General features: G+C 40.2%; 1 protein-coding gene across 6 annotated transcripts in view; it reads right to left on the bottom strand.

Annotated features, from left to right (window-relative positions):
- Positions 1–25,815, bottom strand: part of LDB3 (LIM domain binding 3) — a 118,336-nt gene that overhangs the window by 36,848 nt on the left and 55,673 nt on the right. For 2 of the 6 annotated variants that reach the window (XM_075258444.1, XM_075258445.1), the window contains exons 1-2: positions 8,813–8,985; positions 7,975–8,178 (exon numbers count right to left, since the gene is read on the bottom strand). The exons of 2 other annotated variants lie outside the window; for them this stretch is intronic. In XM_075258444.1, coding sequence (XP_075114545.1) covers positions 7,975–8,178; positions 8,813–8,955 — 347 coding nt within the window. In that variant the 5' untranslated portion in view covers positions 8,956–8,985. Of the gene's footprint in view, positions 1–7,974; positions 8,179–8,812; positions 8,986–16,531; positions 18,151–20,108; positions 20,146–20,817; positions 20,988–25,815 lie in introns of those variants that run through there. 2 more of the 6 variants (XM_075258446.1, XM_075258448.1) reach the window with 2 other exon arrangements.

Below are 25,815 nucleotides of genomic sequence, written 5' to 3'. Positions count from 1 at the left end.
GAGATCTGTAGTGGGACACCTATTGATCAGCTGTTTGAAGGGGCTGTAGCACTAGTGTGAGTGTGGTGACCCAGTGACCGATTACATTTTATAGCTATAAGATATAACCTTGTCCCATTAACATCAATGGGATGATGCTGTAATGAAATCACGTGATTAGTAGAGATGAGCGAACACTGTTCGGATCAGCCGATCCGAACAGCACGCTCCCATAGAAATGAATGGAAGCACCTGTGGCACTGACTTTACCGGCGGCCGGCCGGCGTCACATTCATTTCTATGGGAGCGTGCTGTTCGGATCGGCTGATCCGAACCGTGTTCGCTCATCTCTAGTGATTAGGGTTGAGCGACCAGGATCAGATTACGATTGGCAATCGCTTAAATTTCACAATCTGAATTCTGATCCCAATCTTTTCTGGCGGGATCAAGGTCAGAGGTTATCTCAAGATCGTCTCAACCCTATTCATGTATATATCATCAATATGGTTGAGCGATCGGGAAAGATCGGATCCCGATCAGTGATTTGAGCAAATTTCACGATCATGATCAGGATCTGCTGGAAAATGATCGGAAATCGGATTTTAAAATTGATCCTGAAATCTCAAGATTGGCTCAACCCTACATGTGATGTACAAAGTGAAGGAGTCATGGCACTCGCATAAGTTCCTTCAAACAGCTGATCAGCAGGGGCCCCAAGTGTCAAACCCTCACTGATCTCTTATCAATGACCTATCCTGAGGCTAAGAAAGAACTCAAATACCCCTTTATTGTTTGTGACAAATTGACTGATGGCTAAGAGGTTAGTAGGGAGTAAGGGGCCTGCTGTGAGCAGGAAGACCCGAGAACTCACTTCATCATGACAGCGGTCAAGTAAGGCTGTTGATATCCCCTAGCATGACAATATAGCAGCGGCAGAGCTTGGCTCTCATTGGCGGAGTTCAGTAACTGTACAGGCAGCAACATGGCTGCCGTTCTCTTCTACAGCGGCTGTACTGTGGTGCTAGTAGAGACAGGGTTTGGCTTATCATTAGTCTTACCTGACCACTGTCATGTCTGGCAGCAGGGTCCCAGTCATCTTCAGCTGATTAAGACCCCCCTAATGGGGCCAATCATGGCACACCCCCTTCACATCTCATTCTGCCCCTGATGGAGATTATATTTGGTATAGCAAATACCTTCAGTAAGTAGAACTGCATCTTAAGACGCACAATGAATTAGTAACATACATTCTAATCAAATACACAACAAAACTGTTACAGTGTAGTTACATGAAAGACACCACACTACTTGACTTCAAAGGTATCTGGAAATAAAGTGAACATTGTCTCATTAATATTTAGCCATAGTTGACATCCTAATACCTTTCCTGTTCGCCTACTATGCGCCTATTATGGGGAAAATAAACCCGATCACAAGGTGCCCACATGGAAGTATTAAATATGACTGACTAATCTTAGGGCTATGGGTGTTTACGGATAGATTGGTAGAGGTTAGATGAGTAAGACAGACTTCTCTTCGGCAGTGAAATTGAGGTGGATGGAGCAGCCACTCCATTTATCCCCTCCATATCACAGTCTTAGGGTAAGTTGACACTGGGTTTTTTGGACCGGAAACTGAGGGGGAGGCCGCCTCAGTTTCTGGTCCAAAAGCCGGGTAGCCCAGACTGAAACCGGTGCACTGCACCAGCATCCAGCCACGCATTTTGCTCCCGAATAGGCCCAATGAATGGACCTAGTCCGAAGGAGGAAGTGTCTTCAGGCCGAATTGCGAGGCAACTCGGCCTGAAGAATGAGCACCTCACTTCTTTTTTCCGGGAGCCAGAAGGCTCGGCTCCTGGAAAAAACTTGTGAGCGGCTCCCATTGATTTCAATGGGAGCTGTCTTTTTGGTCAGGATTTTGAGGTGGATGCGGCCTCAGAATCCTGACCAAAAAACTCAGTGTGAACTTACCCTTAATGTGGGGAAAAAATCTGGACATAGGATAAACCCCACTGATCCAGCAGGTATCACCTGTCCAGTACATAGACTTGACTACCTCTTCAATATCTCAACTTCTTCTATGTGTTGGACCATACCTAGAGGACATAACCCTCTTGAGATGCAATTTCAGGCACAGATTTTCCATGATTGAGAATCATCTGGCCTTATAGTTTTCTAAGTTCTTATAAAAACAAAAAGTTCTCCTATGCATCACTTGATGTCTTATGATGACTCCATGTCAGTGAGACCTGTGCCCCTACATATGCGTGTTTCATGTTCAGTAAATAGCAATGCCGGACCCCTCATATTCCATATTGCCCTAGTTAAGTTGTTGAAGGCCAAGAAGGGTTTCTCGTTAGTTGTTGGGTTTAAAAACAACAACACATTTAGCCTGCAAGCAGTTGATGAAGGCGGTGAAGTAGAATAAAACATACAGACCATATATGTAAAATGCGTAAAACGCGTTACCTCTCCATGGAAGGTGAGAAAGCGGCAGGCGGGACATAGGAAGGCGTAGCAGCTTGAAGCGGTGAGACTGTGTACTGTGCGGTGTAATGCTCAGCAGTAGCGGTTTGATGTACAGAAGCAGCTGGCTCGTTCACATAGTCTACGCTGGATGTTGCTGGTGCATGCTCAACGGGGCTACTGATCAAAGTTAAGACATGGTTATGAGAAACGTTTTTTTTCCAATATTTTTTGGGAAAAGGTATGCAAGTAAGTTTTCCTAGATGGAAAAAGCAAAAGAGGACAAGAATCCCAATATCTATATTGCGGATCAAGCGCAGTTTTCCTGATACAGAGCTCCAAAACACCTGCATAGACATAGGTATAAATGTAACATTTTAGATGCTTAGAGATGGCGCTCAAGACTAGTTATTAGTTTATTACACACGTTTTTTTTTTTTTATTAACTGGATATTGTCAAGCGATCTTCTGCTTGAACTGTGGGATCCCAGCCACAAGAACAGGGGTCCCGAGCCCCTCCATTATAATGGAGCAGCTGGACATGTGTGCACTGCTGCTTCATTCATCTACATGGGACTGACCAAACAAAGCCAATTTCAATGCTCTTCTATCTGCAGATGGCCATATAAGAGGGCAGTAGCCACTCTGTTGAAATGGGAGACTCCGAATTTCTATTCTCAAGATCCATAGGGGTCTGAGAAAAGGATATCTGTCTATGTGGGGGATTTGCAGCTTTGTATGGAAAAAGCACACTTCTAATATTACCTGAAAACAAAAATAATTATATATCATGCATGTTTCACCAATGTGACTCTACTTATAGGATCATTTCTTAACATAGATATTAGCGAGAAATAACCTGCGTTATTTTGCATAATTTCAGTAAGGTCGGGTTCACACCTGCGCCTGGTCTCCGCTTTCAGGTTTCTGTCTTCTGCCCGAGAAACTGGACAGGAGACGGAAATCGGCAGTCTGTTTTAAAACCCATTTGTTTGAATGTGTTTGTAAAGTGTCCGCCCGTGAGCGTTCTGTGGCCTCCGCCGCAAAACAATTTCCTTTTAACCGGACACAAATTAAGACATGCAGGACTTTGTGTCCGGTTAAAAAAAAAAACTGTTTCGCTGCAGAGACCACAAAACACTCACGGGTACTCATGGGCAGACACTGTCTGCCGGGTTTCAGTTTCCTGTCGGCAGAAGACGGAGACCAGGGTGCAGAGGTGAACCCGCCCTAAGCAGTAATGTTATACCAGTTATCTTGTCATAAGAATATATTGCAAAGCCATTCCAAGTATCCCTGCAGTACACGGACTTATACAACTTTGTCCAACTTTGTCTTGCAAGTTGCCAACAGAATTGTTGATTTACTAATGTAACAGTAACATCCTATACCGACAGATTACATGTTATGATGGATTATGAGCAGTAGATTATATTATACCATATGTGTGTGACTGAGACTGTACTAGATTTAGGAGGTGCGACTATATAGGAAGAAAATATAAAAGTTAAAAAATTGATCGATCATGATACAGAAAATAAGATGTCAGGAAAAAAAGGTATAAGTTCTCAACTGATTTTCACCAGCCCAAGTCCTAGAATATAAAATAAGGAAGAATAACTATTTTACAAGTTACCATGCTTCCTAAAGTAACACAGATTTAAAGAGGACCTTTCATCAGATTGGGCACAGGCAGTTCTATATACTGCTGAAAAGCTGACAGTGCGCTAAATTCAGCGCACTATTGGCTTTCCCGATCTGTGCCCAGTGTAAAGCGCTATTGGTCCTGGGACCGTAGCGCTTTAGTGTCAGAAGGGCGTTTCTGACAGTTAGCCAGAGACGCCCTTCTGCCCAACAGCGCCGATCGCGCTGTACTGTGGAGCGGGGAGGAACTCACACAGCTCGTCCATAGACGAGTATTATCAGGAGCGGGAGGGGGGAGTTCCTCCCCGCTCCACAGTACAGCGCGATAGGCGCTGCTAGGCAGAAGGGCGTCCCTGGCTGTCAGAAATGCCCTTCTGACTGTAAAGCCCTACGGTACCGGGACCGATAGCGCTTTACACACAGCGGGAAAGCCGACAGTGCGCTGAATTCAGCGCACTGTCAGCTTTCCAGAAGTATATAGAACTGCATGTGCCCGATCTGATGAAAGGTTCTCTTTAAGAATGTGACACAAGCCAGAAAATGTGTTCTGTTTACCCAGAGAGTAGTTTCTCTTTGGACTGATCTCTGGTATTCCTACTGTATGGTACATGCATAGTGAAGTTGAGGTGCGCATGCACCTAGAGCAGTCATTTCTCACAAGTTTTGGCTTTGTAAACACTCACAGTATAGAATAAGCATTGTAGGAACTCTAAAACCTTGTTCATGAGGACATGATAGGTGTTTAATGTCCCAAAATGTCTGGGTCTGGAGTAGGCTTCAGCCCAGGTGTAGATCCTCAGCTTATTACTGGGCCATAAAAGGCTGAAGAGCCTCCACTTCAGGGCAGATCCTGGGAGGAGAGGAGGCGTCTGGGTCTGTTATGACACACTGAGTACAATGAGACGTGCTTATTTATTTATGTGGCTGTTAGTAAGCCACATGTATAATTAGCTTATTGTTAGTAGCTCAGACGAGCAGGATTTTGTTTCTTACTGTTTTGATGAAGTTAAGGCTGGATTTTATTTTGCTCATTTTTTTGTGCTTTATGTAAAGGTTCATTTATTTTGCTGTTTTTTTGGACTGGTTTGTGTCCCTGTCTCTGCCTACTTGGGTCTGCACCACTGCTGCTACCGAGCGACCTTCCTCACACTCCGTAGACAGTGTGTAAGGCAAGACTTTGCAGGGCAAAAAAGGAAGCAATATATACTCACCCCATCATTGTATGTGAATTCAATCCACATTTACTATGTCATTTTCGCAAAGGTTTTAATAGTCCTTTACTACACCTCCCTAACTCATCAAACTCATGAGGAAGGAGAGCGTGGGGGAGGGTAAGTTCCCTTGTAAATGTAAGTGTAGGCAGGTGCGCTTTTGCCTTGCAAACTGTTGATCTATGCTCTACTTATGTTGATTTATTTGGGTATCTATAGGAAATACCAGAAATGTTATAGATATGGGTCCCAACTCTGGGATACCCACATGCTAATAAGCATGGAGACATGGCTGTGCATGCGTGACTCAACCCATTAATTTCTATGGTAGTTCTTCAAAACAGGCTTGCATACTTGTATGTTTGTTCAAGAATGGGGGTAGAGTCAATTTTCTAACATTCATTTACTGAAACATTCATTAGAAGAAAATACTAACATGATCTAGTTTATAGAGGAAGAAGGTATACACTAGATAAAATGGCAAGTAGAGCTAAGTGGAAATACTTGAAGACAAGACTTTCATCAACAAGGAGAAGGAGGAAAAAGAAAATGCATTATGTAGGTGGGAAAATCAGAAGAAATCCATGGCGTAGGGGGAATATAAAAGATAAGTGTATATAGATAGGCAATAACAGACATGTGGACAGACAATACAGAGCATGAAATAGCCAAGATAACATTCTGTGTAGAGGGAAATGACATATAGATAACATTCTATAGATAGGGGGTGCACATAATAGATGGAAGAGGAAAGATAGATATTCTGACATGTAGAGGGATGGAAAATGTCAAACAATGGATGGAGGAGAAAAGCGCGGCATTACCAGGGAAGTGTAGAGGTCATGTTTATCCAAGTACATATGAAGGGAAAAAAGAATTCATTGGAAACATTGAGATTTCTGTCTTTATAAATCATTGTCTTGCTTATCTATCTATCTATCTATCTATCTATCTATCTATCTATCTATCTATCTATCTATCTATCTATTACATTGCTTTGTATGGTCAAATAAAGTTGTGTGTAAGCCCATCAGATAAGGTTGGCAGCTTGGCATTAAGTGTCCACTAAAATTATTATAATTGGCTAAATTTGCCACATCTTTAAGCAATACATCGTAGGATAACAAGAAGATTTAGGGATACTCGGAAAACTCTATGCACATACAGTATGCAGTAGTCACAAGCAGCAGAGCTAGCAAAATAAGAATAGGCTTCAGAAGCAGGGAGAGGGCAACTGGATTGGAAAACACATATGGAACAATCCTGTATGTTTGTTACGCACGCTAAGGTTTGACTTATGGCTGGTGTGAGAACACCAGAATTGGCAGGACCTGGGGGAAATTACATTCTATTCAGACCTGCAAGTAGAAGACTCAATACCATTAGCTTTCTTTTATCTGGTAATGGATTTTCTTAGTGTTGGATCTTTTGGCAATGCTTGGCTTCCATGTCAAGAAGAGAAGCTCTTTGTAGTGTAAAGCTGTAGGCACCCAACAGAGCCTATATTGACGTTGTTTTGTGTCTGGAATCATACTAGAAGTATTTTCTCCAAGAAGATTCCTAATTCCCCATCCTATACCTTGTTTTATATTATACCCAAGGGCATAGTGGTATAATGCCCTAAAGACAGCTATAGGCACCGTACTATGGCCTTGTACAATGATGAGGTTGCACAGTGTCCTAATGCATCTTTGTAAAAGAGACGCTTACCAAGCGGATCCTGGAATTCCACTTACTCTTCTTTAGTACGTACTGTATGTGTAGTACATTCACAATATTGAAGGATAGTTTCTAATTCAAACACATTTAAGGGTCTATGTTTAGACTCCTCCAAGTATATACTGCAGTAGTTACACCCAAGAAGTACTTGGCTTTCAGACTATCAGGAGTGGTGCATTCATGGAAAATTACTTTAAGGGTAAGTTCACACAGAGATTTTTTGGTCAGGGTTTTGAGGCCGTATAATCCTCAAAACCCTGACCAAAAAGACGGCTTCCATTGAAATCAATGGGAGCTGATCAGGTCTTTTTTCCGGGAGCCGTTTCTTCCGGCTCCCGGAAAAAAGAAGCGAGATTCTTATTCTTGTGATTCGGCCTGAAGACACACTCTGCTCCGTACTAGGCCCATTCCGTTGGGCCTAATCTGGAGCAGAGTGCGCGGCTGGATGCTGGGACAGTGCACCAGCTTTCAGTCGCAGCTACCTGATTATTAGATCGGAACGCAGCCTCCGGTTCCGATCCAAAAAACCCCGTGTGAACTTACCCTCAGCCTATGAGGCAGAATTATTACTGACTAGTCTTAAAAATCCTTTGGAATAAATTGTGCCAAATCTATTAGAATGTGAATGCTTCTTGATCGATTTGGTGCATCTTTAGGTTATCCGAAAGATAGAAAATAACTCTCTGCCTTCTAAGACCAAGTATACACCCGGACTTGACCTCTTGCTATTTTTTTGCTTTTGGATGTTTTTGGTCATGCCTTTTCATACACTTAACCATAATCCTTAACCATATATAATAATATATACTTATACTATAGAATGTTCACCAAAAAATAAGTTAAAAGAAACATCAACTGTAAAAATGACACCAAAATATTGTTAGGAATGTAGTATTTTTCTAAAGAAAAACTTCAATATCCAAAGTGTTATGAGGTTAATGCCTGTTACCTTATACCTTTTATAAGAGGATGTAACAGGGGGTGAGGGTTTAAGCACTTTCTGGCTGGTATAAGTGGGTTGTCTTGGACTTTTGTCGGACCCAAACCTCACGGAATAACCTCTGGCATTTGTTTGGGTAGCATTGCCATTCATGGTTGAAGACCTAGTAGGTTGCCAAACCCTAGAGGTGGCACTTTGTGGCACTGAAGTACCTGTAGGACTGGGTGATAGAAATTAGTGTGCATTCAGCACATACCAACTCAAGAGATAAATAAAGGTTACCATATATATGATATCTGAAAGCAATTGTTGTATAACCTGGCTCTGTGATGATCGAAAGAATCCTTAATCATCTTAATACATTAAGAAGTAACTAGAACCTTTTAACTCGGGTTAGTATAAATTGTATAAATCTTATAGAAAAGAAATGATAGTTTAAGGGGATGTAAAACTAACAAGACTTGTCCCCTATCTGCAGGAAGGAGGAAGGGTCTGATCAATGGGAGCCAAACTCCTGGCAACCACGCCCATCATGAGCAATAGTAGTCCAGGTCTTCCAGTTTCAGTGGAGTTGCAGTTGCATATATCTGCTTGGATATGCCAGAGATAAGAGTACTGTTCTCTACCTATCCCATTTCTTGATTTGTGGAAGTTCCTGTGGTCAAACCCTCATTGATCAGACTTGTTCATTGCTCAACCCCTTTAAATGATAAAGAATCTGAATTTCAAAGATCTTCCCATCTCCATAGGTACTTTAGAATCCACTATCTGCTACTATTTGTATTCAAGTGTACACTGTATATCATTAAGCTGTGTAAAAGGAAGCTAAATGCACAGTGAACGGCAGAGGTTACCTTTGTTCAGGAGATTTGGGAGCATTTTCCTTGCCACTGTAATAGAAGAGGATACGGTGAATGTGCTTTAGGAAAGATGTGTATTTACCTGTTGAGTGCAGGTGTCCCAAACCGATAAGATAGTGGGCATACCTGCCATTCATGATAACATTGTCACTATGACTCACTCAGTCCATCAAGGTAACAGATACGGTTAACAATTTACATCTAATAACGCTTGAATAAATCCATATATCATACCTCTCTCATATACCTTAAATTATTACTGATTTCACAGGATGGAATCCCATCCTCTCATTGACTCTTGGGGTCCATTGACATGAAGGAAAATGGTGAGTAATTTGGTGTGGAATTTCAGTGCTGAAAAAAAAAAAAGCCTCCCATTGCTAGCAGAAAAGGAACCCGTTGAAGTCAATGGGAGGCTTTTTTTTTTTTTTTCAGCGCTAAAATTCCACATCAAATTCTTAACCATTTTCCTCCGTGTGAATGGACCCTTGATGTTTGGAAGGACTGGTGTATATAGAGCTTATTTCTTTAAAGTGTACCACTTGTGAAAAACAAACTGCATGGCTCCTATCTATCTATCTATCTATCTATCTATCTATCTATCTATTTATCTGTCTATTATAGATGAGCGAATAGTATTCGATCAAGTAGATATTTGATTGAGTACTATGATATTTGAAATACTCATACTCTAATATCACGCAGTAAATACAGTAAAAATTTGATTCCCCTTCCACCTTCCCTGGCGCTTTTTTTTTAAACACCAATAACTATGCAGGGGAGGGGGGACAGGAACTAGGACAGCGTAGGAATTAAAAAAAAAAAAAAAAAAAATATACAGTAGAGATGAGCGAGTAGTAATATTCGAAAATTCGATTCGAGTAGACCTCAATATTCGACTATTCGATCAAATACTACTCGCTCATCTCTATCCTTCCATCTATCCATCCATCTATATCTATCCATCTATCCATCTCTTATTACTAGTAATGCAAGTGAGTTCTTACCCTGCTAAATACTGAAATTAAGTATGCAACGTGAAACTTTATTCTAGATGAAAAACCTCTTTGGCTATGCAATTGTCTGCTAGGATAGCTTACACTATGCCGCTCACATTACACTGGACACGTAGTATACTAAATATTACTTAAATCAGTGCTGAGGCTGCTGGAATCACAGAACTTTACTATTAAGTTTGCTCTTCTCAAAACTATTTGTGGTTCTTTCTATTGGTAACAAATAAGTATCTATCTGTCCATCCAACGCTATAGTAATTCTACGCTCCACCTATAGCACTTTGTACAGTGCGTCACTGGCGGTACACTCTAAATAAAAATACATTAAACCTACTGCAGATGGAAACGATCTTGTTACCCTTGACTTATGGTGAGTCATAGATTTCAATGCCTCTGGTGAAGCTGAAGTGGAATGATGAATCACAAGGTGGAAAAGTGGAAAACAGAAAAGTGAAGCAATAATATACCAAGAACCACTAAAAAAATTTTTTTAAAAAATCATGCAATACAAGTTAAAGATCACTCCTAAAGCAAGTATGTGAGAAGCGTGATGAAAAAGCAGGGTGTTCCAGATGAATGAGTAGTCCAGGTATTCAGTGGCAGGGTAAGGCTTCTAGCAGCATAGGCCTTAGGTTTAAATTTAGTTTACCCAAATAATATTTATTTTTTTTATTTTTTTTTTTTTTTTAAAGAAAATAACATAAAAATTATGTTTTTCACCTATACATAATGTGTGGGAAATGTTTCTGTTAGATAGCAGGGGATTGACAAATGTTAGTAGAATGGGTGAAATAAGGAAACGTAAATGTAACGTCACACAAACATGTATAACAATAAGGGGTAGTCACTTCGCCTTCGACACTGGTTGTATTTTGTTTATATTCTGTCTTTTATTGTATTTGTACAAATAGTCATTATTAATGATTAATATTCTTATTGTTTTTATTAAATGTTGAAGTTTACAAAATTTTAAAAAATTTAAGAATTTTAGACTAGATAGCAACATTTTACCTTTGTAGTTTGTGTCTAAATGGTAAATTCTCTTAATGTAATTCTAAAGTTAAATTCCTGTTCCCATAGACTATTAGGAGCCATAGGCAGAAGACCTAAAGACTATTCTCATCAGTCTCATTCACATATCTGCATCTGTGGGACTTCGATGCTATTGAACCTTGCCATGCTCACTTGCAGATGGTCTGCTGTCCGTGGTTGATCAGCATTTTTATGTTTGTGAAAAAAATCTACTTTTTTGTGAGCCTTTTACACAACCAGGGATTGTATGAACCCTCACTTAAAATCATTGGCCACTTCAAACTTATTTTCTTATTTCCACCCTTCTCTCACCAACCATCAGCATATAAAGGAGTATTCCCATCATACACACTTGTGGCCGGGCTCCACTTTAAGTTCACACAGAGTTTTTTGAGGTGTTTACGGCCTCAAAACCCTGTCCAAAACGACAGCTCCCATTGAAATCAATGGGAGCCGCTCAGGTCTTTTTTCCGGGAGACGGTTTTTCCGGCTCCAGGAAAAAAGAAGCGTGGTGCTCATTCTTCAGACCGAGTCATCTCACGATTCGGCCTGAAGACACGCCCTCCTCTGAACTAGGCCCATTTATTGGGCCTAATCTGGAATGGAGTGTGCGGCTGGATGCTGGTGCAGTGAACCGTCTTTCAGTACCTGGTTTTTGGATCGGAAACTGAGGCAGCCTCCGCCTCAGGTTCCGATCCAAAGAACCCAGTGTGAACTTACCCTAAATCAACAAATGGAATTACAGAACTTGTATACTCCCAATAAGTAAATCTAAAGCCCCACGGGACGTCCCACAGCCAAAAAGCACTGTGGGAAAAACTACGGCGAGAAAACATCACGGTTATTCCCGCCGGTGTTTCCATAGACAAAATTGTCTTGCTGCGATTTCCAAAAACGCACCGGTTTTGGAGATCGCGGCATGTTTGCACGGCGGTTTTTACCACAAAGTAGGCATGGAATTCGCTTGAATCCAATCCACTTTGCCTATACTGTAAAATCGCGGTGTTTCTGGCCCCTGAGGCCCCAGGCTCAAGGTGCAAAAACGAGACCTATACACATATTCTTGTGCGTATATTGTAAATGTGTAAGATACAACTACCCCTTAAATAATCGCTATTTATTATAATATAAAATTGTTTCTTCTTTACTTGGATTTTTCTTTTGTTGACATTTTTATTGCTATATCATTAGTTTAGTAGTTTGTGCTTTTAATAATTTATGGTACAAAAGAATAATCTATGTGAATGGTCTAAACAATATTTTTTTTCCCAAATTAATGTTTAGACGTCAATCAGAAATAAAAACAATTTTTTTAAACTATTTTAATTTTTTTTGAGTTTCAAATATGTGATACTTTAAAGATGACCTTAAAGAAGAAGACAAAATCTAATATTATAATTGATAATCTTCTCTCTATAGAAGATGAATGCTTTTTATAGAAGAAATGCTTTTTGTGCTTTCTTATATTGTAGTAAGACAAAATGAGATTAAAGTGACACCTGAGAACACACAGAAGCAGAGCTCCAATTTTTTTCGGTTACATGCAGAGTTTAATGTACGAATCTGATATTCAGGAAAAATGAGCCGTTCTCTCTTCTCAGCCACAAAAGACGAACAGCCCACGCTACAGGCCTTTGACAACAAATCTCTTTGGCGTTCCTAATTATAAATAAGTGTGCTCTTCTAGCCTATCACGTATATTACAGAACTATTGACATGGGTACAGATTCAATTTTTGCCCGTTCCTGGATTCGCACAGAATTGACCACATTTGCCCTAACATAATGGTGGTTTGACTTATTTTTCAAGGCATATTCTAGGAAAATCTGAGAATTTATATTATACCTTGTGCGTGGTCTAAAGGGGTGGAGCATGACATAGAACACCAAAAATAGAAGTCGGTCACCTTGGGTCCTGTGCCTGGTATAACACAATGACCTGGTATAACTCAAGCAAATAGCCCAGTGGACAAAAATATCATCTTGAAGAGGCAGGGATATAAGTGACTACACAAGTACTAGATAGATTTCAATATCATGACACAGATTAATAGATTGATAGAATGTGACAAACTGGATTTGTATTTGAATACACATGTATGTATAGGCTTCAAGAGTTACTACGAGATAAAGAAGCAAATGGATGGTCTTAAGTATGGCCATGAAAGGTAGGGCGATTACTATCTAGTCCATACATGACCATAATAGACCTATCACTATGCAGCGTTATTTACACATTTGTAGCTACATTTTTGGAATACTCAAGGACTACTCTAGAAATCCCTTTTTAGACACATTAATGGGTACGGTATATTGTCTGTGTTAACACAAGCAAAGGTTATGGGAAACGGTATCTGTTGCCCCAAACATCTCAATACCCAGTGCAAGCCATATCTCCATGCCTTAGATCAGATCTGAGAAAGTGATGAGTCTACCATGAAAATTACTACTAGTTAACCTATCATTGCCATCATAATACATACTTGTATAGTTTAATGCATGCAGTTGACATTTACTGCATTCAGTACGTGCACCGCACAGTCCTATGGTATTGCATTGCCCGCTAACGTTGTAAGTACGAATAGAATTGAGGAAAAGTGAGCGGGAAATGAGGAAAGGGATGAAATGTTAGTGGAATTAAACAAGCGCAGGCCACAGCAGAAAATGGTACTTCCCTATATCATAAGCAGTCAAGCAAATTTACCTTGAAGGCCGATAGGTTTTTTTTTTTTTTTGTTTAAATTAAGACTGGCAGCCCAATGGAAGCATCTTCATGGATGCACAAGCTTGCAGCTTATTGGTTGAGGTTGGGATTGCAGGAAGGATAGGTTGCCCACGTGCTACATTTTATCTACTGAAGCTGGTTTTTAAAGTCCACCTTAAACTGACTGAGTCACTGCCTTCAACCAAATGCTAATTGTCAATGGGTGGAACAAAAAGTTAGAGATTTCAACTTTGACGGCAAGGGCCTTTTCATGAAGACTGGGAAGGTTTTGTTGTGAAGACTAAAAAAAAAATATAAGTCCAGCAGTTCTTCTGAACCTTGGTTCCATGGCACATCAAGGTTCCTAAAAAATGACTGAAGAGTTCACTGGCAGAAAGCTGATCAGGTCTGAGCCATTTAATGCTTTCTCTGTCCTCACAATGTGTGTGCTTAGATAAGTGCAGTGTACATTGTGCTAAACTGAGCAAAAAATAGAGGGTACAATATGGTGTATGTGTTGTTGTTCCTAGGAGTGCGAGGGTTTTTGTATCCATGGACAGTAGAAGTTCGGCTGGCCACACTACTTGGATAGCTGTTGGCCAAATCTTTGGTCAACTTCTATCTTTCCTGACCCCATGCACGGTTATACTTGGCTTGTGTGAGCCTTCATGTTTTAAAGATGGTGATGGTAGCTGCTGCTAGACTCTCTGAGAATGCTTCATTTTCCCCAGAACCAAAGGGTCAGACATGCTGGATTGCAAGTACAGGTGCATTCGAAATTCTGTATTCCCTGTGCTCAGCCATTGGGGGAGAGTTGAATGGTTTCTAGAGTGGCCTCCTGAAAAACTGGTTGGGAATCTCTGTAGTACAAAATCTGTTATTTTATTGGGGTTGAGCCGATCTTGAGATTTCAGGATCGATTTTAAAATCCGATTTCCGATCATTTTCCAGCCGATCGCGATCATGAAATGTGCTCGATCACCGATTGGGATCCGATCTTTCCCGATCACTCAACCCTATTAATATATACATGAATAGGGTTGAGCCGATCTTGAGATGACCTCGATCCCGGCGGAAAAGATCTGGATCGGAATTCCAATCACGATTGTGAAATTTACTCGATCGCCGTTTGGAATCTGATCTTTTCTGATCCCGATCGCTCAACCCTATATTTAATTAATGTTGATAATGTGGGATATGTAATATTTTGTTCAGTTTTGTAGTCAAGTTTTTATTTAATATTTTACCCTGGTGCTATACAGTCATATTAGATAATATCCTATGTAATCTATTAGATATTGTCTAGCAATCCATCAAAAGTAAATGAAAAGTCATGTAATATGTATGTATTGCACAAATTATTATATAATGTATTATATAGTTATACTTTAAGCAACTTGTGTACAAAATGCAAAAGCTGGTTATATAGATATATTTTATATCCCTTGTAGATTGTCATTTTACGGATTACAATACATGACTATATCACTATGCAATCCCTATGTAGGATAGGGTTGACTGATAAATACCCTTCATTCCATTTATCTAAGAAAGATAAAATTATTAAATAAATTCATCTGAAATCCCCTATATAGCCCCTGTATTTGTTTATGGGCCACACTGCCAAAAACTGAAGTCTGATGGTTATGGACAGATGGATCAGGCACGTATATGCTCAAGTGCCATTAGCTAGTATCAGTGGTGGTCATTGTATTATGATAGTATCAGTATATATCATAATATAATGATAGATCAACTAGTATCAGTGGTGGTATTAGAATTTGCGTAGTGTCTTGGTTAAACCTTGTGATACAATATTGCAGTGGTCTGAGTTGCGATTGCACTGGAATTTCTTTTGTAAGCTGTATGAAGTGGAACAAATAATATATTGTCTTAGATAAAGTTAGGGTTATAGTTAGTGAGTTGATATCTTGCAATATCTTTGTCCTATATGATATTTAGGTATTTAGATATTTTAAAATATCTGCCTGTTGTCCTATTGTTTTAGGAACATGTTTCTGAGCAAGACATTATGTGGATCCCAATCTTATCTCGCATCACTATCCCTATGAAGATGATCGACCACCATGACACAGGTGTGTTGAAGTTTCTTTGAAGTGAATATTTTGCCATAATTCTATATTACTGCCACAATTCCTGAATTTCCCCATAATTCAAGTAAACCTACCCAAGATTACCATGGGGAATCCAAGTTCAATTCAGTAGAACTACGGGCAGCCCTAATACCAACGTTAAAATGAGGTTAAAGCTTTGGTAATCTTCATTAACAGGAGTCTGTCACCAGAACCCAACGTATCAGCCCAGCTCTGCTGATTGGTTGGGGTCACCTGATCCAAAAGTGTTTTTCCTTTGTGAATTGCTGTCGAGATATCATAATTTTTGTCTATATAAATAAACTGTTTGGAGCAATAAGGGTGTTTAGAGATGAGCGAGTAGTATTCGATCGAATAGCTCGCTCCCATAGGAATGCGTGTAAGCGGCCGAACATCAAGGGGTGAAGCACAGTGAGTATTCAATGCGCTTAACCCCATGGTGTTTGGCCGCTTACACGCATTCCTATGGGAGTGAGGTATTGAATACAACTCGTGTTGCTGCTTATCTCTTTGGAGCAACTGCAACACCCTTGTTGCTCAAAAAAATTCTCATCTACTGAGGTTCTGGTAACACACTTCCTCCTATATGATGTAGAATAGCCCTACAGTTAACGTGCCAATGAAGCAGCTGCCTGAGGGTGTGCCAAACCCCAGGTACTGCATGTGGATTACATCTAACTCAAGGCCTGAACCTGGATTGCCATTGTTTCATGTAATACAAGGACAACATGGCCTTTAGTGGTAAAGCTCAGCCAAATAAGTGTAATCCCACTATGATCGTCCATAGACCCTGAAGACTGTATTACTGTTGTCAACCAGCCCACAGATTAATACAAACAAGAATAATGTCTTTTTTATTAACCACTTTATTTGCATAACACAAGCACATATTGTGGCTCTATTAATACAGAATATCATAAGCGAAAGCAATACAAGAAAGTTAATGTGTAATTCAAACATTAAAGCAAACCAACATCAAAACCAGTACAAGTAAATCTTATATTACATCTTTATCTCAACTACGTATGGTGAAAACCTCATCAAATCTGCCAGCTAGAAGTAGAATTCATGAAAAACCTATTATTCTACTACAAATTCTACAGAAAACTTCCTAATATAAGTGATACTTTGATCCTGACTTGACAGGACTATTCTTTGCATGTTTGTTAACATTTTTTGCATTCTTCTAATGGTTTAGGCTTTATTATTACCTGACGTATAGCATCTATTCTAAGCCACTAATAACAGAATTATAACCATCTCCCTATACTTAAAGAAACACTAAACATAAAAACTGCTGTAAAGAATAATACATATCCCACTAATGCTTCCCTTCAACATATCCTTTTCTTATATCCCATATATATCTCCTATTACAATTAATACTGAACAAATCTATCCAGAAATCTTTGCTCAGCAATGTCCTCCCTCTCACAGTCCTGTGTCTGCAGCAGGAGCCTCCCCCCATTCTGTCTGCAGTAGGACACAAAGATCAATAAGCCTCATCCTCTTGACTTCCTCACCAGACCTCAAACCAAAGATTAAACAGGTAAGCAATGGATTATACAGAACTTGTATGTTTAGTGTTTCGATAACAATCAAGAACTGATCTATAAGATATTATCTATGAAAACCAAGGATCGGAGTATCACCTTGAAAGCATAAAACCATGTCAAGTATACACACACTGTACAAACGTGAAAGCACAAAACTCGTATAAGACAACTATATGCACAATAATTGCAGGGCCCTCTCTGATATTGTCAGCACCAGAAGCAGAAAAGTAATAAACTGCACTGCTGAATATCGCACTGCTATAAGCAATACTGATGACCAGTGGTAATATTGGTATATGTAACAATGCAAAATAATATTGGCGTGTCTTCACTATAAAATCACTCCTATTCCTAGTAGTGCTAGTGAAAGCAGTTAAGCTATTCAGGTTGCATATGTTCATGGCGTCTGCCATTCATGGTCTATAGTCAAACAGCTAATCCGTCAAGCCAGAGTCCATTATTCACCTGCATGGCAGGCATGTACCTCACTCAATCCTACAGCTTCAGCCCTACATACTAAATTCCCAGCCTATACAGTGATCACACAAATCCTCATAAATGTTAGTTTACAGCTTTTTTATTTATAGGAAACAAAATACAAGATCTAGTTTATTTCTTTCAGATTCCAAACGGCATACGAAATGCAAACTCAAAGCAAATATCCACTATGATTATATGAGGGATAACAATGGGATAGGCACTGTAACAACAAGCCCTTGTTTTTCTATTTATATATATATTTTTATGTATATCGTGTGCAGTGGATGTCTTAGGTTTATTGCCTTTCAATAGATATTGTGTTACACGTGGGCATTTAGCTTTTAACATTAAGGATTTGTGCCGAAAGGCCATTATGCCAGCTGCGCAATTTGGCAAAGCGTGGGCTGTTGCGTTCCGTTTCAAACTTTTCCCTGTGGCATGGAAAAACAGAGAGAGAGAAAGAGAGAGAAAGGAGGAATAAAGGGGTTAGGGACAGTGACCTTCACTTCCCTGCCTGCAAACATGGCAATTTATTTGGATTTTTTTCTATGCCAAGGTGGCTCTGAATTTGTGGCTTCTAAGAAATTAATTGTATGTAAGTAACTACATCTATGTGTGAACGTTTTTTTTGCATTTTTTTTTTAAAGGAGAGCGAGTATATATTAGGATTTTCAGGAAGAAAGCAGTAACCCGGGGATACAGTAACGCCCACTAAACCTCCTTCTTAATGCCTAAATGGAGATGGTTGGGCTTATTTTTGGGTGCCCGCCAAAGCTTTCATTGAAGATTATGCTGACACCCCCATGGCAACTGGTTTCCATTCAATGGCTGGTTGAGTATTAGCTGGTTAATATTTCCTTTCTTATCTTTTCTCTTGGCTTGAACTATCCCAAGATGAGTGTCTCAAGATGGCCAGCTTTGAAGACAAAATTTTGTGTCCTTCACGGAGACCAAGTAAGACAAAATTTTTCTTCTTTAAAGCTGGTCGTCTTCTGCCACTGATTTCAGGATATTCCAAGTTAAGAGGAAAGGGAAGAAAGGGTGTGTGAAAGTGGGCACATCCTTTCTCTACCTTGAGGCATAAGTTATCAATTTTTTTAAAATCCAGCATTCCAGTATTTTTTAGTTAAACTAAGCTTTTGTTATATATTATAGCAGAGAAAGCCTCAGGAGTAAGTCCTATAGCTAAATATTCAGACACAAAAAGCTACATAGAGGCTTCATCATGAAGATTAATAGAAAGCCCCTATCCAGTGGTTCACTCTTCCGAGTGAAGAGGAAAAATATTACAGATTACGGGTCTTAGATTTTTTTTTTTTTTAGAACAAAGGTTGAGTTGAGAAGGATTTTTCTACTCCTGACATGGGGTAACTGGTATCCGATTCATCGGAATTCCAATCCCGATTGCTCAACTTACCTGCACAGATCTGCTGCCGCTAGAGTGCCGTGCATGCCCCCGCCTCCCTAGGCTAGTGTTAGAGATGCTGGAAGAAGGCGAAGTTTGTGGCTTAGGAGAGTGTGGGCGGGTACTGGAAGGGGAGACGTGAATGATGCACTCACGTCTCCCCTCCCACACTCTTCTAAGCCACAACAAGCCCCGATACTCCCACCATCTCTAACACTAGCCTAGGGATGCGGGGGTGCACACGGTGCTCTGAAAGCATGTGAATGAGAGAGAAGAGGAGCGAGAAGAACGGGAATCTGATTTGTGCAGGTAAGCAGACACCAGGGGGACTAAGTAGCCAGCGGATTTTTTTTTAATCACTACACAGCGTGGAGTCCAAAAATTAAAGCGCTAAATTTTTGGACTCCATACTGTATTGTGAATAGGATCGTTTTTAAAATCCGATCTTCGATCATTAAAAAAAAAAAAAAATCCCATTGACTTGCATGGTCGGAAATTGGATTTTAAAAACAATGCTGAAATCTCAAGATCGGCTCAACCCCAATGTTGAACATGATGAACTGGTGTCTTCATCCAACCTCATCTACTGTGCTACTATGTTACCACCACCTACGTAAGAGGAATAAGGTTTGGGTGTGCCTTGTTCTAGGAGGATGGACTTAATTTTCAGGGGTTTATTATTTGTGAATTTGCCTATTAAGTGCAATTGCATTAAAATGTCTACTGCTTTCCATGTATGCTACAATATCCAAATAAATTGCTCACTTAATGCCACAACATCATATATAGATGAATTTGCTAGAGTCTATATTTTTAAGAAGAATTGGTCACCACTTTTTTGGCTATAGCCAATTAAAAAGCCAATAGCAGATTAACATTGGTGTTAAATCTGGTTTACTTTTGGGTTTATTAATTCTGCTTGAGAGCTTTAGGCATTTTGTTATCTATTTAGATGGCCGCATGGTTTTGCTGCTAGTTGCCTACCTTGCTCTTCTCAGGGCATCTTCATCAGGGTCTTGCACTGGAAGGTAAGTACAAGAAAACACATCTTAAGAAACTAGAAGAATAGCAGAATGAGTATAAAACTTATACAAGGATATGATGCCAAGGCACTCTTCCATCTTGTACACATTCGTCTTGGGCCCCATTCATATGGTCCTATCAGGACTTTGTTAAATAGGGAGCTGGAAGTCAATGGGACATTTACTATACCTTCATCTTCATTATGGCATGCTCTATAGTTTACTGTATGTAAAGAGCTCTTATAGTCTATAAATAGGGAATAGCTCCATATATTCAGAGTGCTCTGGGGCAGTAGCACACAGTCATGTATGTGGTGCCATGCACATGAGGCCTAAACATTGGTCCAAGTCTCTTTTCATGCTGTTTTTAGGAGTCCGGTGGGAGGATCTCAGAGATTAATGCCATCCCAGTCAAACACAGATAACTTGATCACTCACAAGGACCGCCCACTGGACTCCTAGGAACAGAATAAAGAGATATAGTATCTAGTTATACTGAATATATCGCTCTGCACTATAGCATGCCGCCGGCAGATTGGACATGAAGTATCATTGCTCTTTAGGTAAAGCATTTTCTTTTGGTTTTCTGCAGCAATTGTTCCAATAGTGAATACTAAAAACAGTCCATTAACCATAAAATATTGTTAACTTAGAAGTTAGAATGTACTCACTGTATTCTGTTCCTGTCAGCTGAGCGAGGACACGGAATGACTTGGACTGCAGGTTGGCAGCGCGACGTGCCCAGTCATCAATCTCATGTTCACTTTTGCCCTGATTTTTAAGCACAGCCTGATATACTGGAGAAGCAATGTCTACATGAGGATCTTTAACTGTGAGGTTACTGCAATGTAGAAAGAGGGGAGTTGAAGATTTGCTAGAAGTAATTCATGCAACCAATTTATGCCGAAGTATATCTGGGAAGAAGGTGAATGAACAGATCTCCAAAACATTTGTTTTATCTCTAAAGTTTGCACCTGTTCACTCTTGTGGATTTAGGCAAGTCTTGCATTTAGGAAAACTGGTAGAATATTAGAATTAGAAATTTTGTTTCCATGACTCCTTCTTAAATGGAATGTGAGTGAATATTATATGGATCCGGTCACCACCTGCATGAATGTTCACATCCTAGCTAGCTGGAATACAAGTAGCTATGTGGATATCAATTTATATAGTTCTTCACATGTTCCTGGAACAATAGTAAATTAACAGAGAAAATACAAGACCTGTCCAACCAGAAACAAGGTCATGGTAAACATGTTTGATCTTTGTGGTAAACCCTAACTAAGGTTTATCATGTTCAAATAGAATATCAATGGATGTTTCTATGTAAAACAAAATTGCACTCTGCTTTGTTTCTCCTCACAGACTTCAAGCTTCTGAGTTATACTTCATCCTTCACTTTGGACAAATCCTACTTTCTAAGAAGACTTGCCTGATCATGAAATGATCACAGTCAGAAATCAAATGGAATCGGGAGGAGAGCTCAGCAGTAAGGCTGGCCATATATGAGATACCGGTCATCCAAATGCCCTAAGTGCTTGGCCAAGTATGCTTATAGTGTAAATGGCGATGGGGTGAAAGCTACTGCCACAGATGGCGGCTCATCTCTCTGGTGAAAGCTACTGCCACAGATGGCAGCTCATCTCTCTGGTGAAAGCTACTGCCACAGATGGCAGCTCATCTCTCTGGTGAAAGCTACTGCCACAGACGGCGGCTTATCTCTATGGTGAAAGCTACTGCCACAGATGGCAGCTCATCTCTCTGGTGAAAGCTACTGCCACAGACGGCGGCTTATCTCTCTGGTGAAAGCTACTGCCACAGATGGCAGCTCATCTCTCTGGTGAAAGCTACTGCCACAGACGGCGGCTTATCGCTCTGGTGAAAGCTACTGCCACAGATGGCAGCTCATCTCTCTGGTGAAAGCTACTGCCACAGATGGAGGCTTATCTCTCTGGTGAAAGCTACTGCCACAGATGGAGGCTTATCTCTCTGGTGAAAGCTACTGCCACAGATGGTGGCTTATCTCTCTGGTGAAAGCTACTGCCACAGATGGAGGCTTATCTCTCTGGTGAAAGCTACTGCCACAGATGGAGGCTTATCTCTCTGGTGAAAGCTACTGCCACATATGGTGGCTTATCTCTCTGGTGAAAGCTACTGCCACAGATGGCAGCTCATCTCTCTGGTGAAAGCTACTGCCACAGATGGCGGCTTATCTCTCTGGTGAAAGCTACTGCCACAGATGGCGGCTTATCTCTCTGGTGAAAGCTACTACCACAGATGGTGAAATGAACATGCCTAACCCTTGGCTCCCCAACATCTGCCGTCAGGTTTGGCCAACCAACATCCAATATGTATTTGTATGTATGCCCACCTTGAGTTTACATTAAAAAGCATTATAAACAGAACGGTCACAGAGATGGTGATAGATCCACTTTAATATTTGTCTTTCACTTAGATGTAAATGTAAGAGCTTGCCTAAACCTTTATAATATTTAAATGACCAACTTCAGATATTTTAGGCCAGGTTCACATAGGTGCATCACTTGTGGATTAGGAAACGTTCTAAGAAATGTTCCTAGTATGATAAATATATGGCGCTATGAGAAAGCCTATACACATATCATTTTACAAATTCTGGTATTTCCACGCTAAAGTCAGCAGTGGAGAAATGGCACCAAGAATACTGTATATTGTATATATGGAGTGACCGCCATCTTCTGTGTCAACATGGCCTAAAGGATGCAAACAAAGGGTTTATTTAAAGGGGTTGTGTGCAGGGTATTGCAGATCTTCACTTTTCTAATCGCTATCAGCCCCTTAATGTTGGAGAATGGATGAGAATATCTGTGTGCAATACTCTCAATGACTTAAAGCTAGAGTTGGCTCAGTAAGTGGCCACGATGAATGTAGTATTTTAGGTTTGCTTGAGAAAGCCTTTGTTTGCATCGTCTTTTATAACAGAACATACATGTAATATGGAAGAAATAATCACACAATCAAACCTCTAAAATGAATGACATTGTCTTTGAAGGTATAAACTGTTTCTCTCTATATCCCTATTGGTTTCCATATAGTTAGGCACGTATATCTATAACTGCCTGATCATGTCATGTAAAGGTTTGATTGTGTCATCAATATAACAGTAATACTATGACATTGACTGTTGGTTCTTGGTATATATATATTGCCACATTGTAAATACGCAACAATGGATGGTTTTGTCAAATGTACTTTACCCGGAGCAGGATGGACTGAAAGTTCTTGGCATGAGCTTGTAAAATATATATAAAATCACATTTTTACTACACCTGGTCATAGTAGTCGATGACTTTCGTGCCCATCATTAAGGAAACTGGGACTTCACAGTGGAATTATATAGTCTATTAATTTTACGTACCTGTTAGTTTAGTACCTGGATGAATTAGTACAAACATTATCATCACTAAATTTGATCAGGATATGTGCGGTAAACTCGGCCAAGTTTTCCCGCGCATATCACGAAGTATGACTGAGCCAGCTTTACCACACGTATGACGAAGTACCATTGGGCCAAGTTTACACTTGGATTCCCTGCATTTGCTTGTGTCTGTTATCAAGATGGTCACCATATGTTAATCTAGCCAAAATAGCTATCCATATGGTGTATAGGATTTTATTTTTTTTTATATACATTTCCATTTCTTCTTTTGCCCAAGGGACACCATACGGATGGCAACCATAAGGGCCAAACTGTCTACCTCCGAAATCTAAACTACATATACTTATTCATTTTTAGTGACCTGTAAATCCTCATGGTGAGGTATGTGTGAAACAGGCTAGAAAGCACACGTGATAGGAAGAGAACAGTATTTGGACATGTGACAGCCACATACAGACTAAAGCAAGCACATTGATGGGTCTTGTAGAAGTGTCTGCAATGACTGCAGCCATATGATGGCCGGTGGGATCAGTAGTAAAGGTCAGCTGAACTTGCCCGACTTGTAGAAAAGTAGATAAGTTTATTGTACCCTCATATTGTGTAAGATAGCACAAGATTATACCCAGAGCGACTTACAATTCAACCCTTGAACAGTTGCAGTATATCTTCGACTGAATAGGACAAATAGTTCTAGAATTCTCAATGTCTTTTAAGTAGGAAGGAAACTAGACATCTATTGTGATGACACAGTCTTATTAAAGGGAATCTTTGGTAGGACAGGCTCCTTTTAATAAGGGTATGTTGAACCGCCAGTAGTATATCAGTGGGGAGTGTAACTGAGCTATATATATATATATATATATATATATATATATATATATATATATATATATATGGACTACCCAGGGTTTTCCCAGCTTAGAAAGTGATTGTATATGTTGGCTATGCCATCGCTCCATGATCAGCATGGGTTGGACCTCGCACTCACTGATCCTAAGAGTGAAGACTTTCTTGCAAATCATTATTGGCCATATGGCCATAGCGCTTACTTTATTCACTGGCATGGGTCTTTGCTGCAGTTCCCTGTGCAAGTCAGGGCCAAAACATTTAGGCCTAGTTCACGCGGGGCAAGGGGAGCGAATTTTGGTCCTGATTTTGATGCGGGAAGCCGTGTCAGTATAGGACCAAAATGCAACTGTCGCGGCTTCTGACAGTTGCGGCTTCCTGCTCCAGAGTAGGCCCAAATGAATGAGTCTAGTCTGGAGCGTGCTACCACGAGGCGGACGCTGCAGCTGATTCACCCGCGGAATCCGCCTGAAGAAAGGACAGCTAGCGGTCTACATAGACCTCTATTGTGAGGGGGTGGATTTGGACATGGATTCAGCTCCAAAATCCGCCCACTCTTGCCCCATGTGAACGAGCCCTTAAAGGAGCATAGCCATAAATCACCAATTCAGCTCCCTTTGACGTTTTGGTGGGGAGGTCTCAGAAGTGAGATCTCCAGTGATCGTAAAATGATGGGATTTGTTATCACTTCATAAAATTGTAACCAGTAAAAAGTGTCAAGATGCTAATTTTTCTGCCACCTGTGGTCCCACTCAATCCAACATAGGGGTGTTAAGTGGGGTGGTCTATTTGGCACTCTAGCATATTTGGCACTTTTCACCTCAACTTTTAGACCTTCGATAAGCACTGTGGAGCGACGTTCAGTTTTTAGGGGCCTTTGTTATATCTACCTTTTTACCTACACAGACAGTGTCCTTATTCCATCAGTTATGGGCGTAGGTAACATAGTCTGAAATGTAAAAGAACAATTACTCGGAGAGGAGCTGTATGCTGAGTTAGTGCAGCAGGAATACTTAGAATGACTTTTTTTTTTTTTTTTTTTAATACAAAAACATTCCTGTGGAGTATAAAAGCATGGTGAGTATCCACCTAAGAGGAATAAACCTAGCCTTTGTAGGATGAAGTGAAAAAATGTCTACTTACGGCTCGGCCGTTTCAGGAGGACTGTGAGTGATACGACCAAACCCAACAGACCAGTGCATTGAGGTTTGGTAACCATCATTATGGTGATGTGATGGGCAGAGTGAAGTTAGTATGAGAAGTAAGTTAATAAGGAAAGAATGGATAAAGAGGAAAAAAAAAAGAAGAATATAGTCAGTAAAGGAAAACAGAAGCATCATTAACATGTCAAATTTGCCTGAGAGAAGAACAAATGGTCTTATATATACACGGAAAAGGGTCCAAG

The sequence above is a fragment of the Leptodactylus fuscus genome, chromosome 10 (genome assembly GCF_031893055.1).
Source record: "Leptodactylus fuscus isolate aLepFus1 chromosome 10, aLepFus1.hap2, whole genome shotgun sequence".
Lineage (NCBI taxonomy): Eukaryota > Metazoa > Chordata > Amphibia > Anura > Leptodactylidae > Leptodactylus > Leptodactylus fuscus.
Note: the sequence above shows the minus strand (reverse complement) of the source record. Positions and strands in the feature narration are given on the sequence as shown.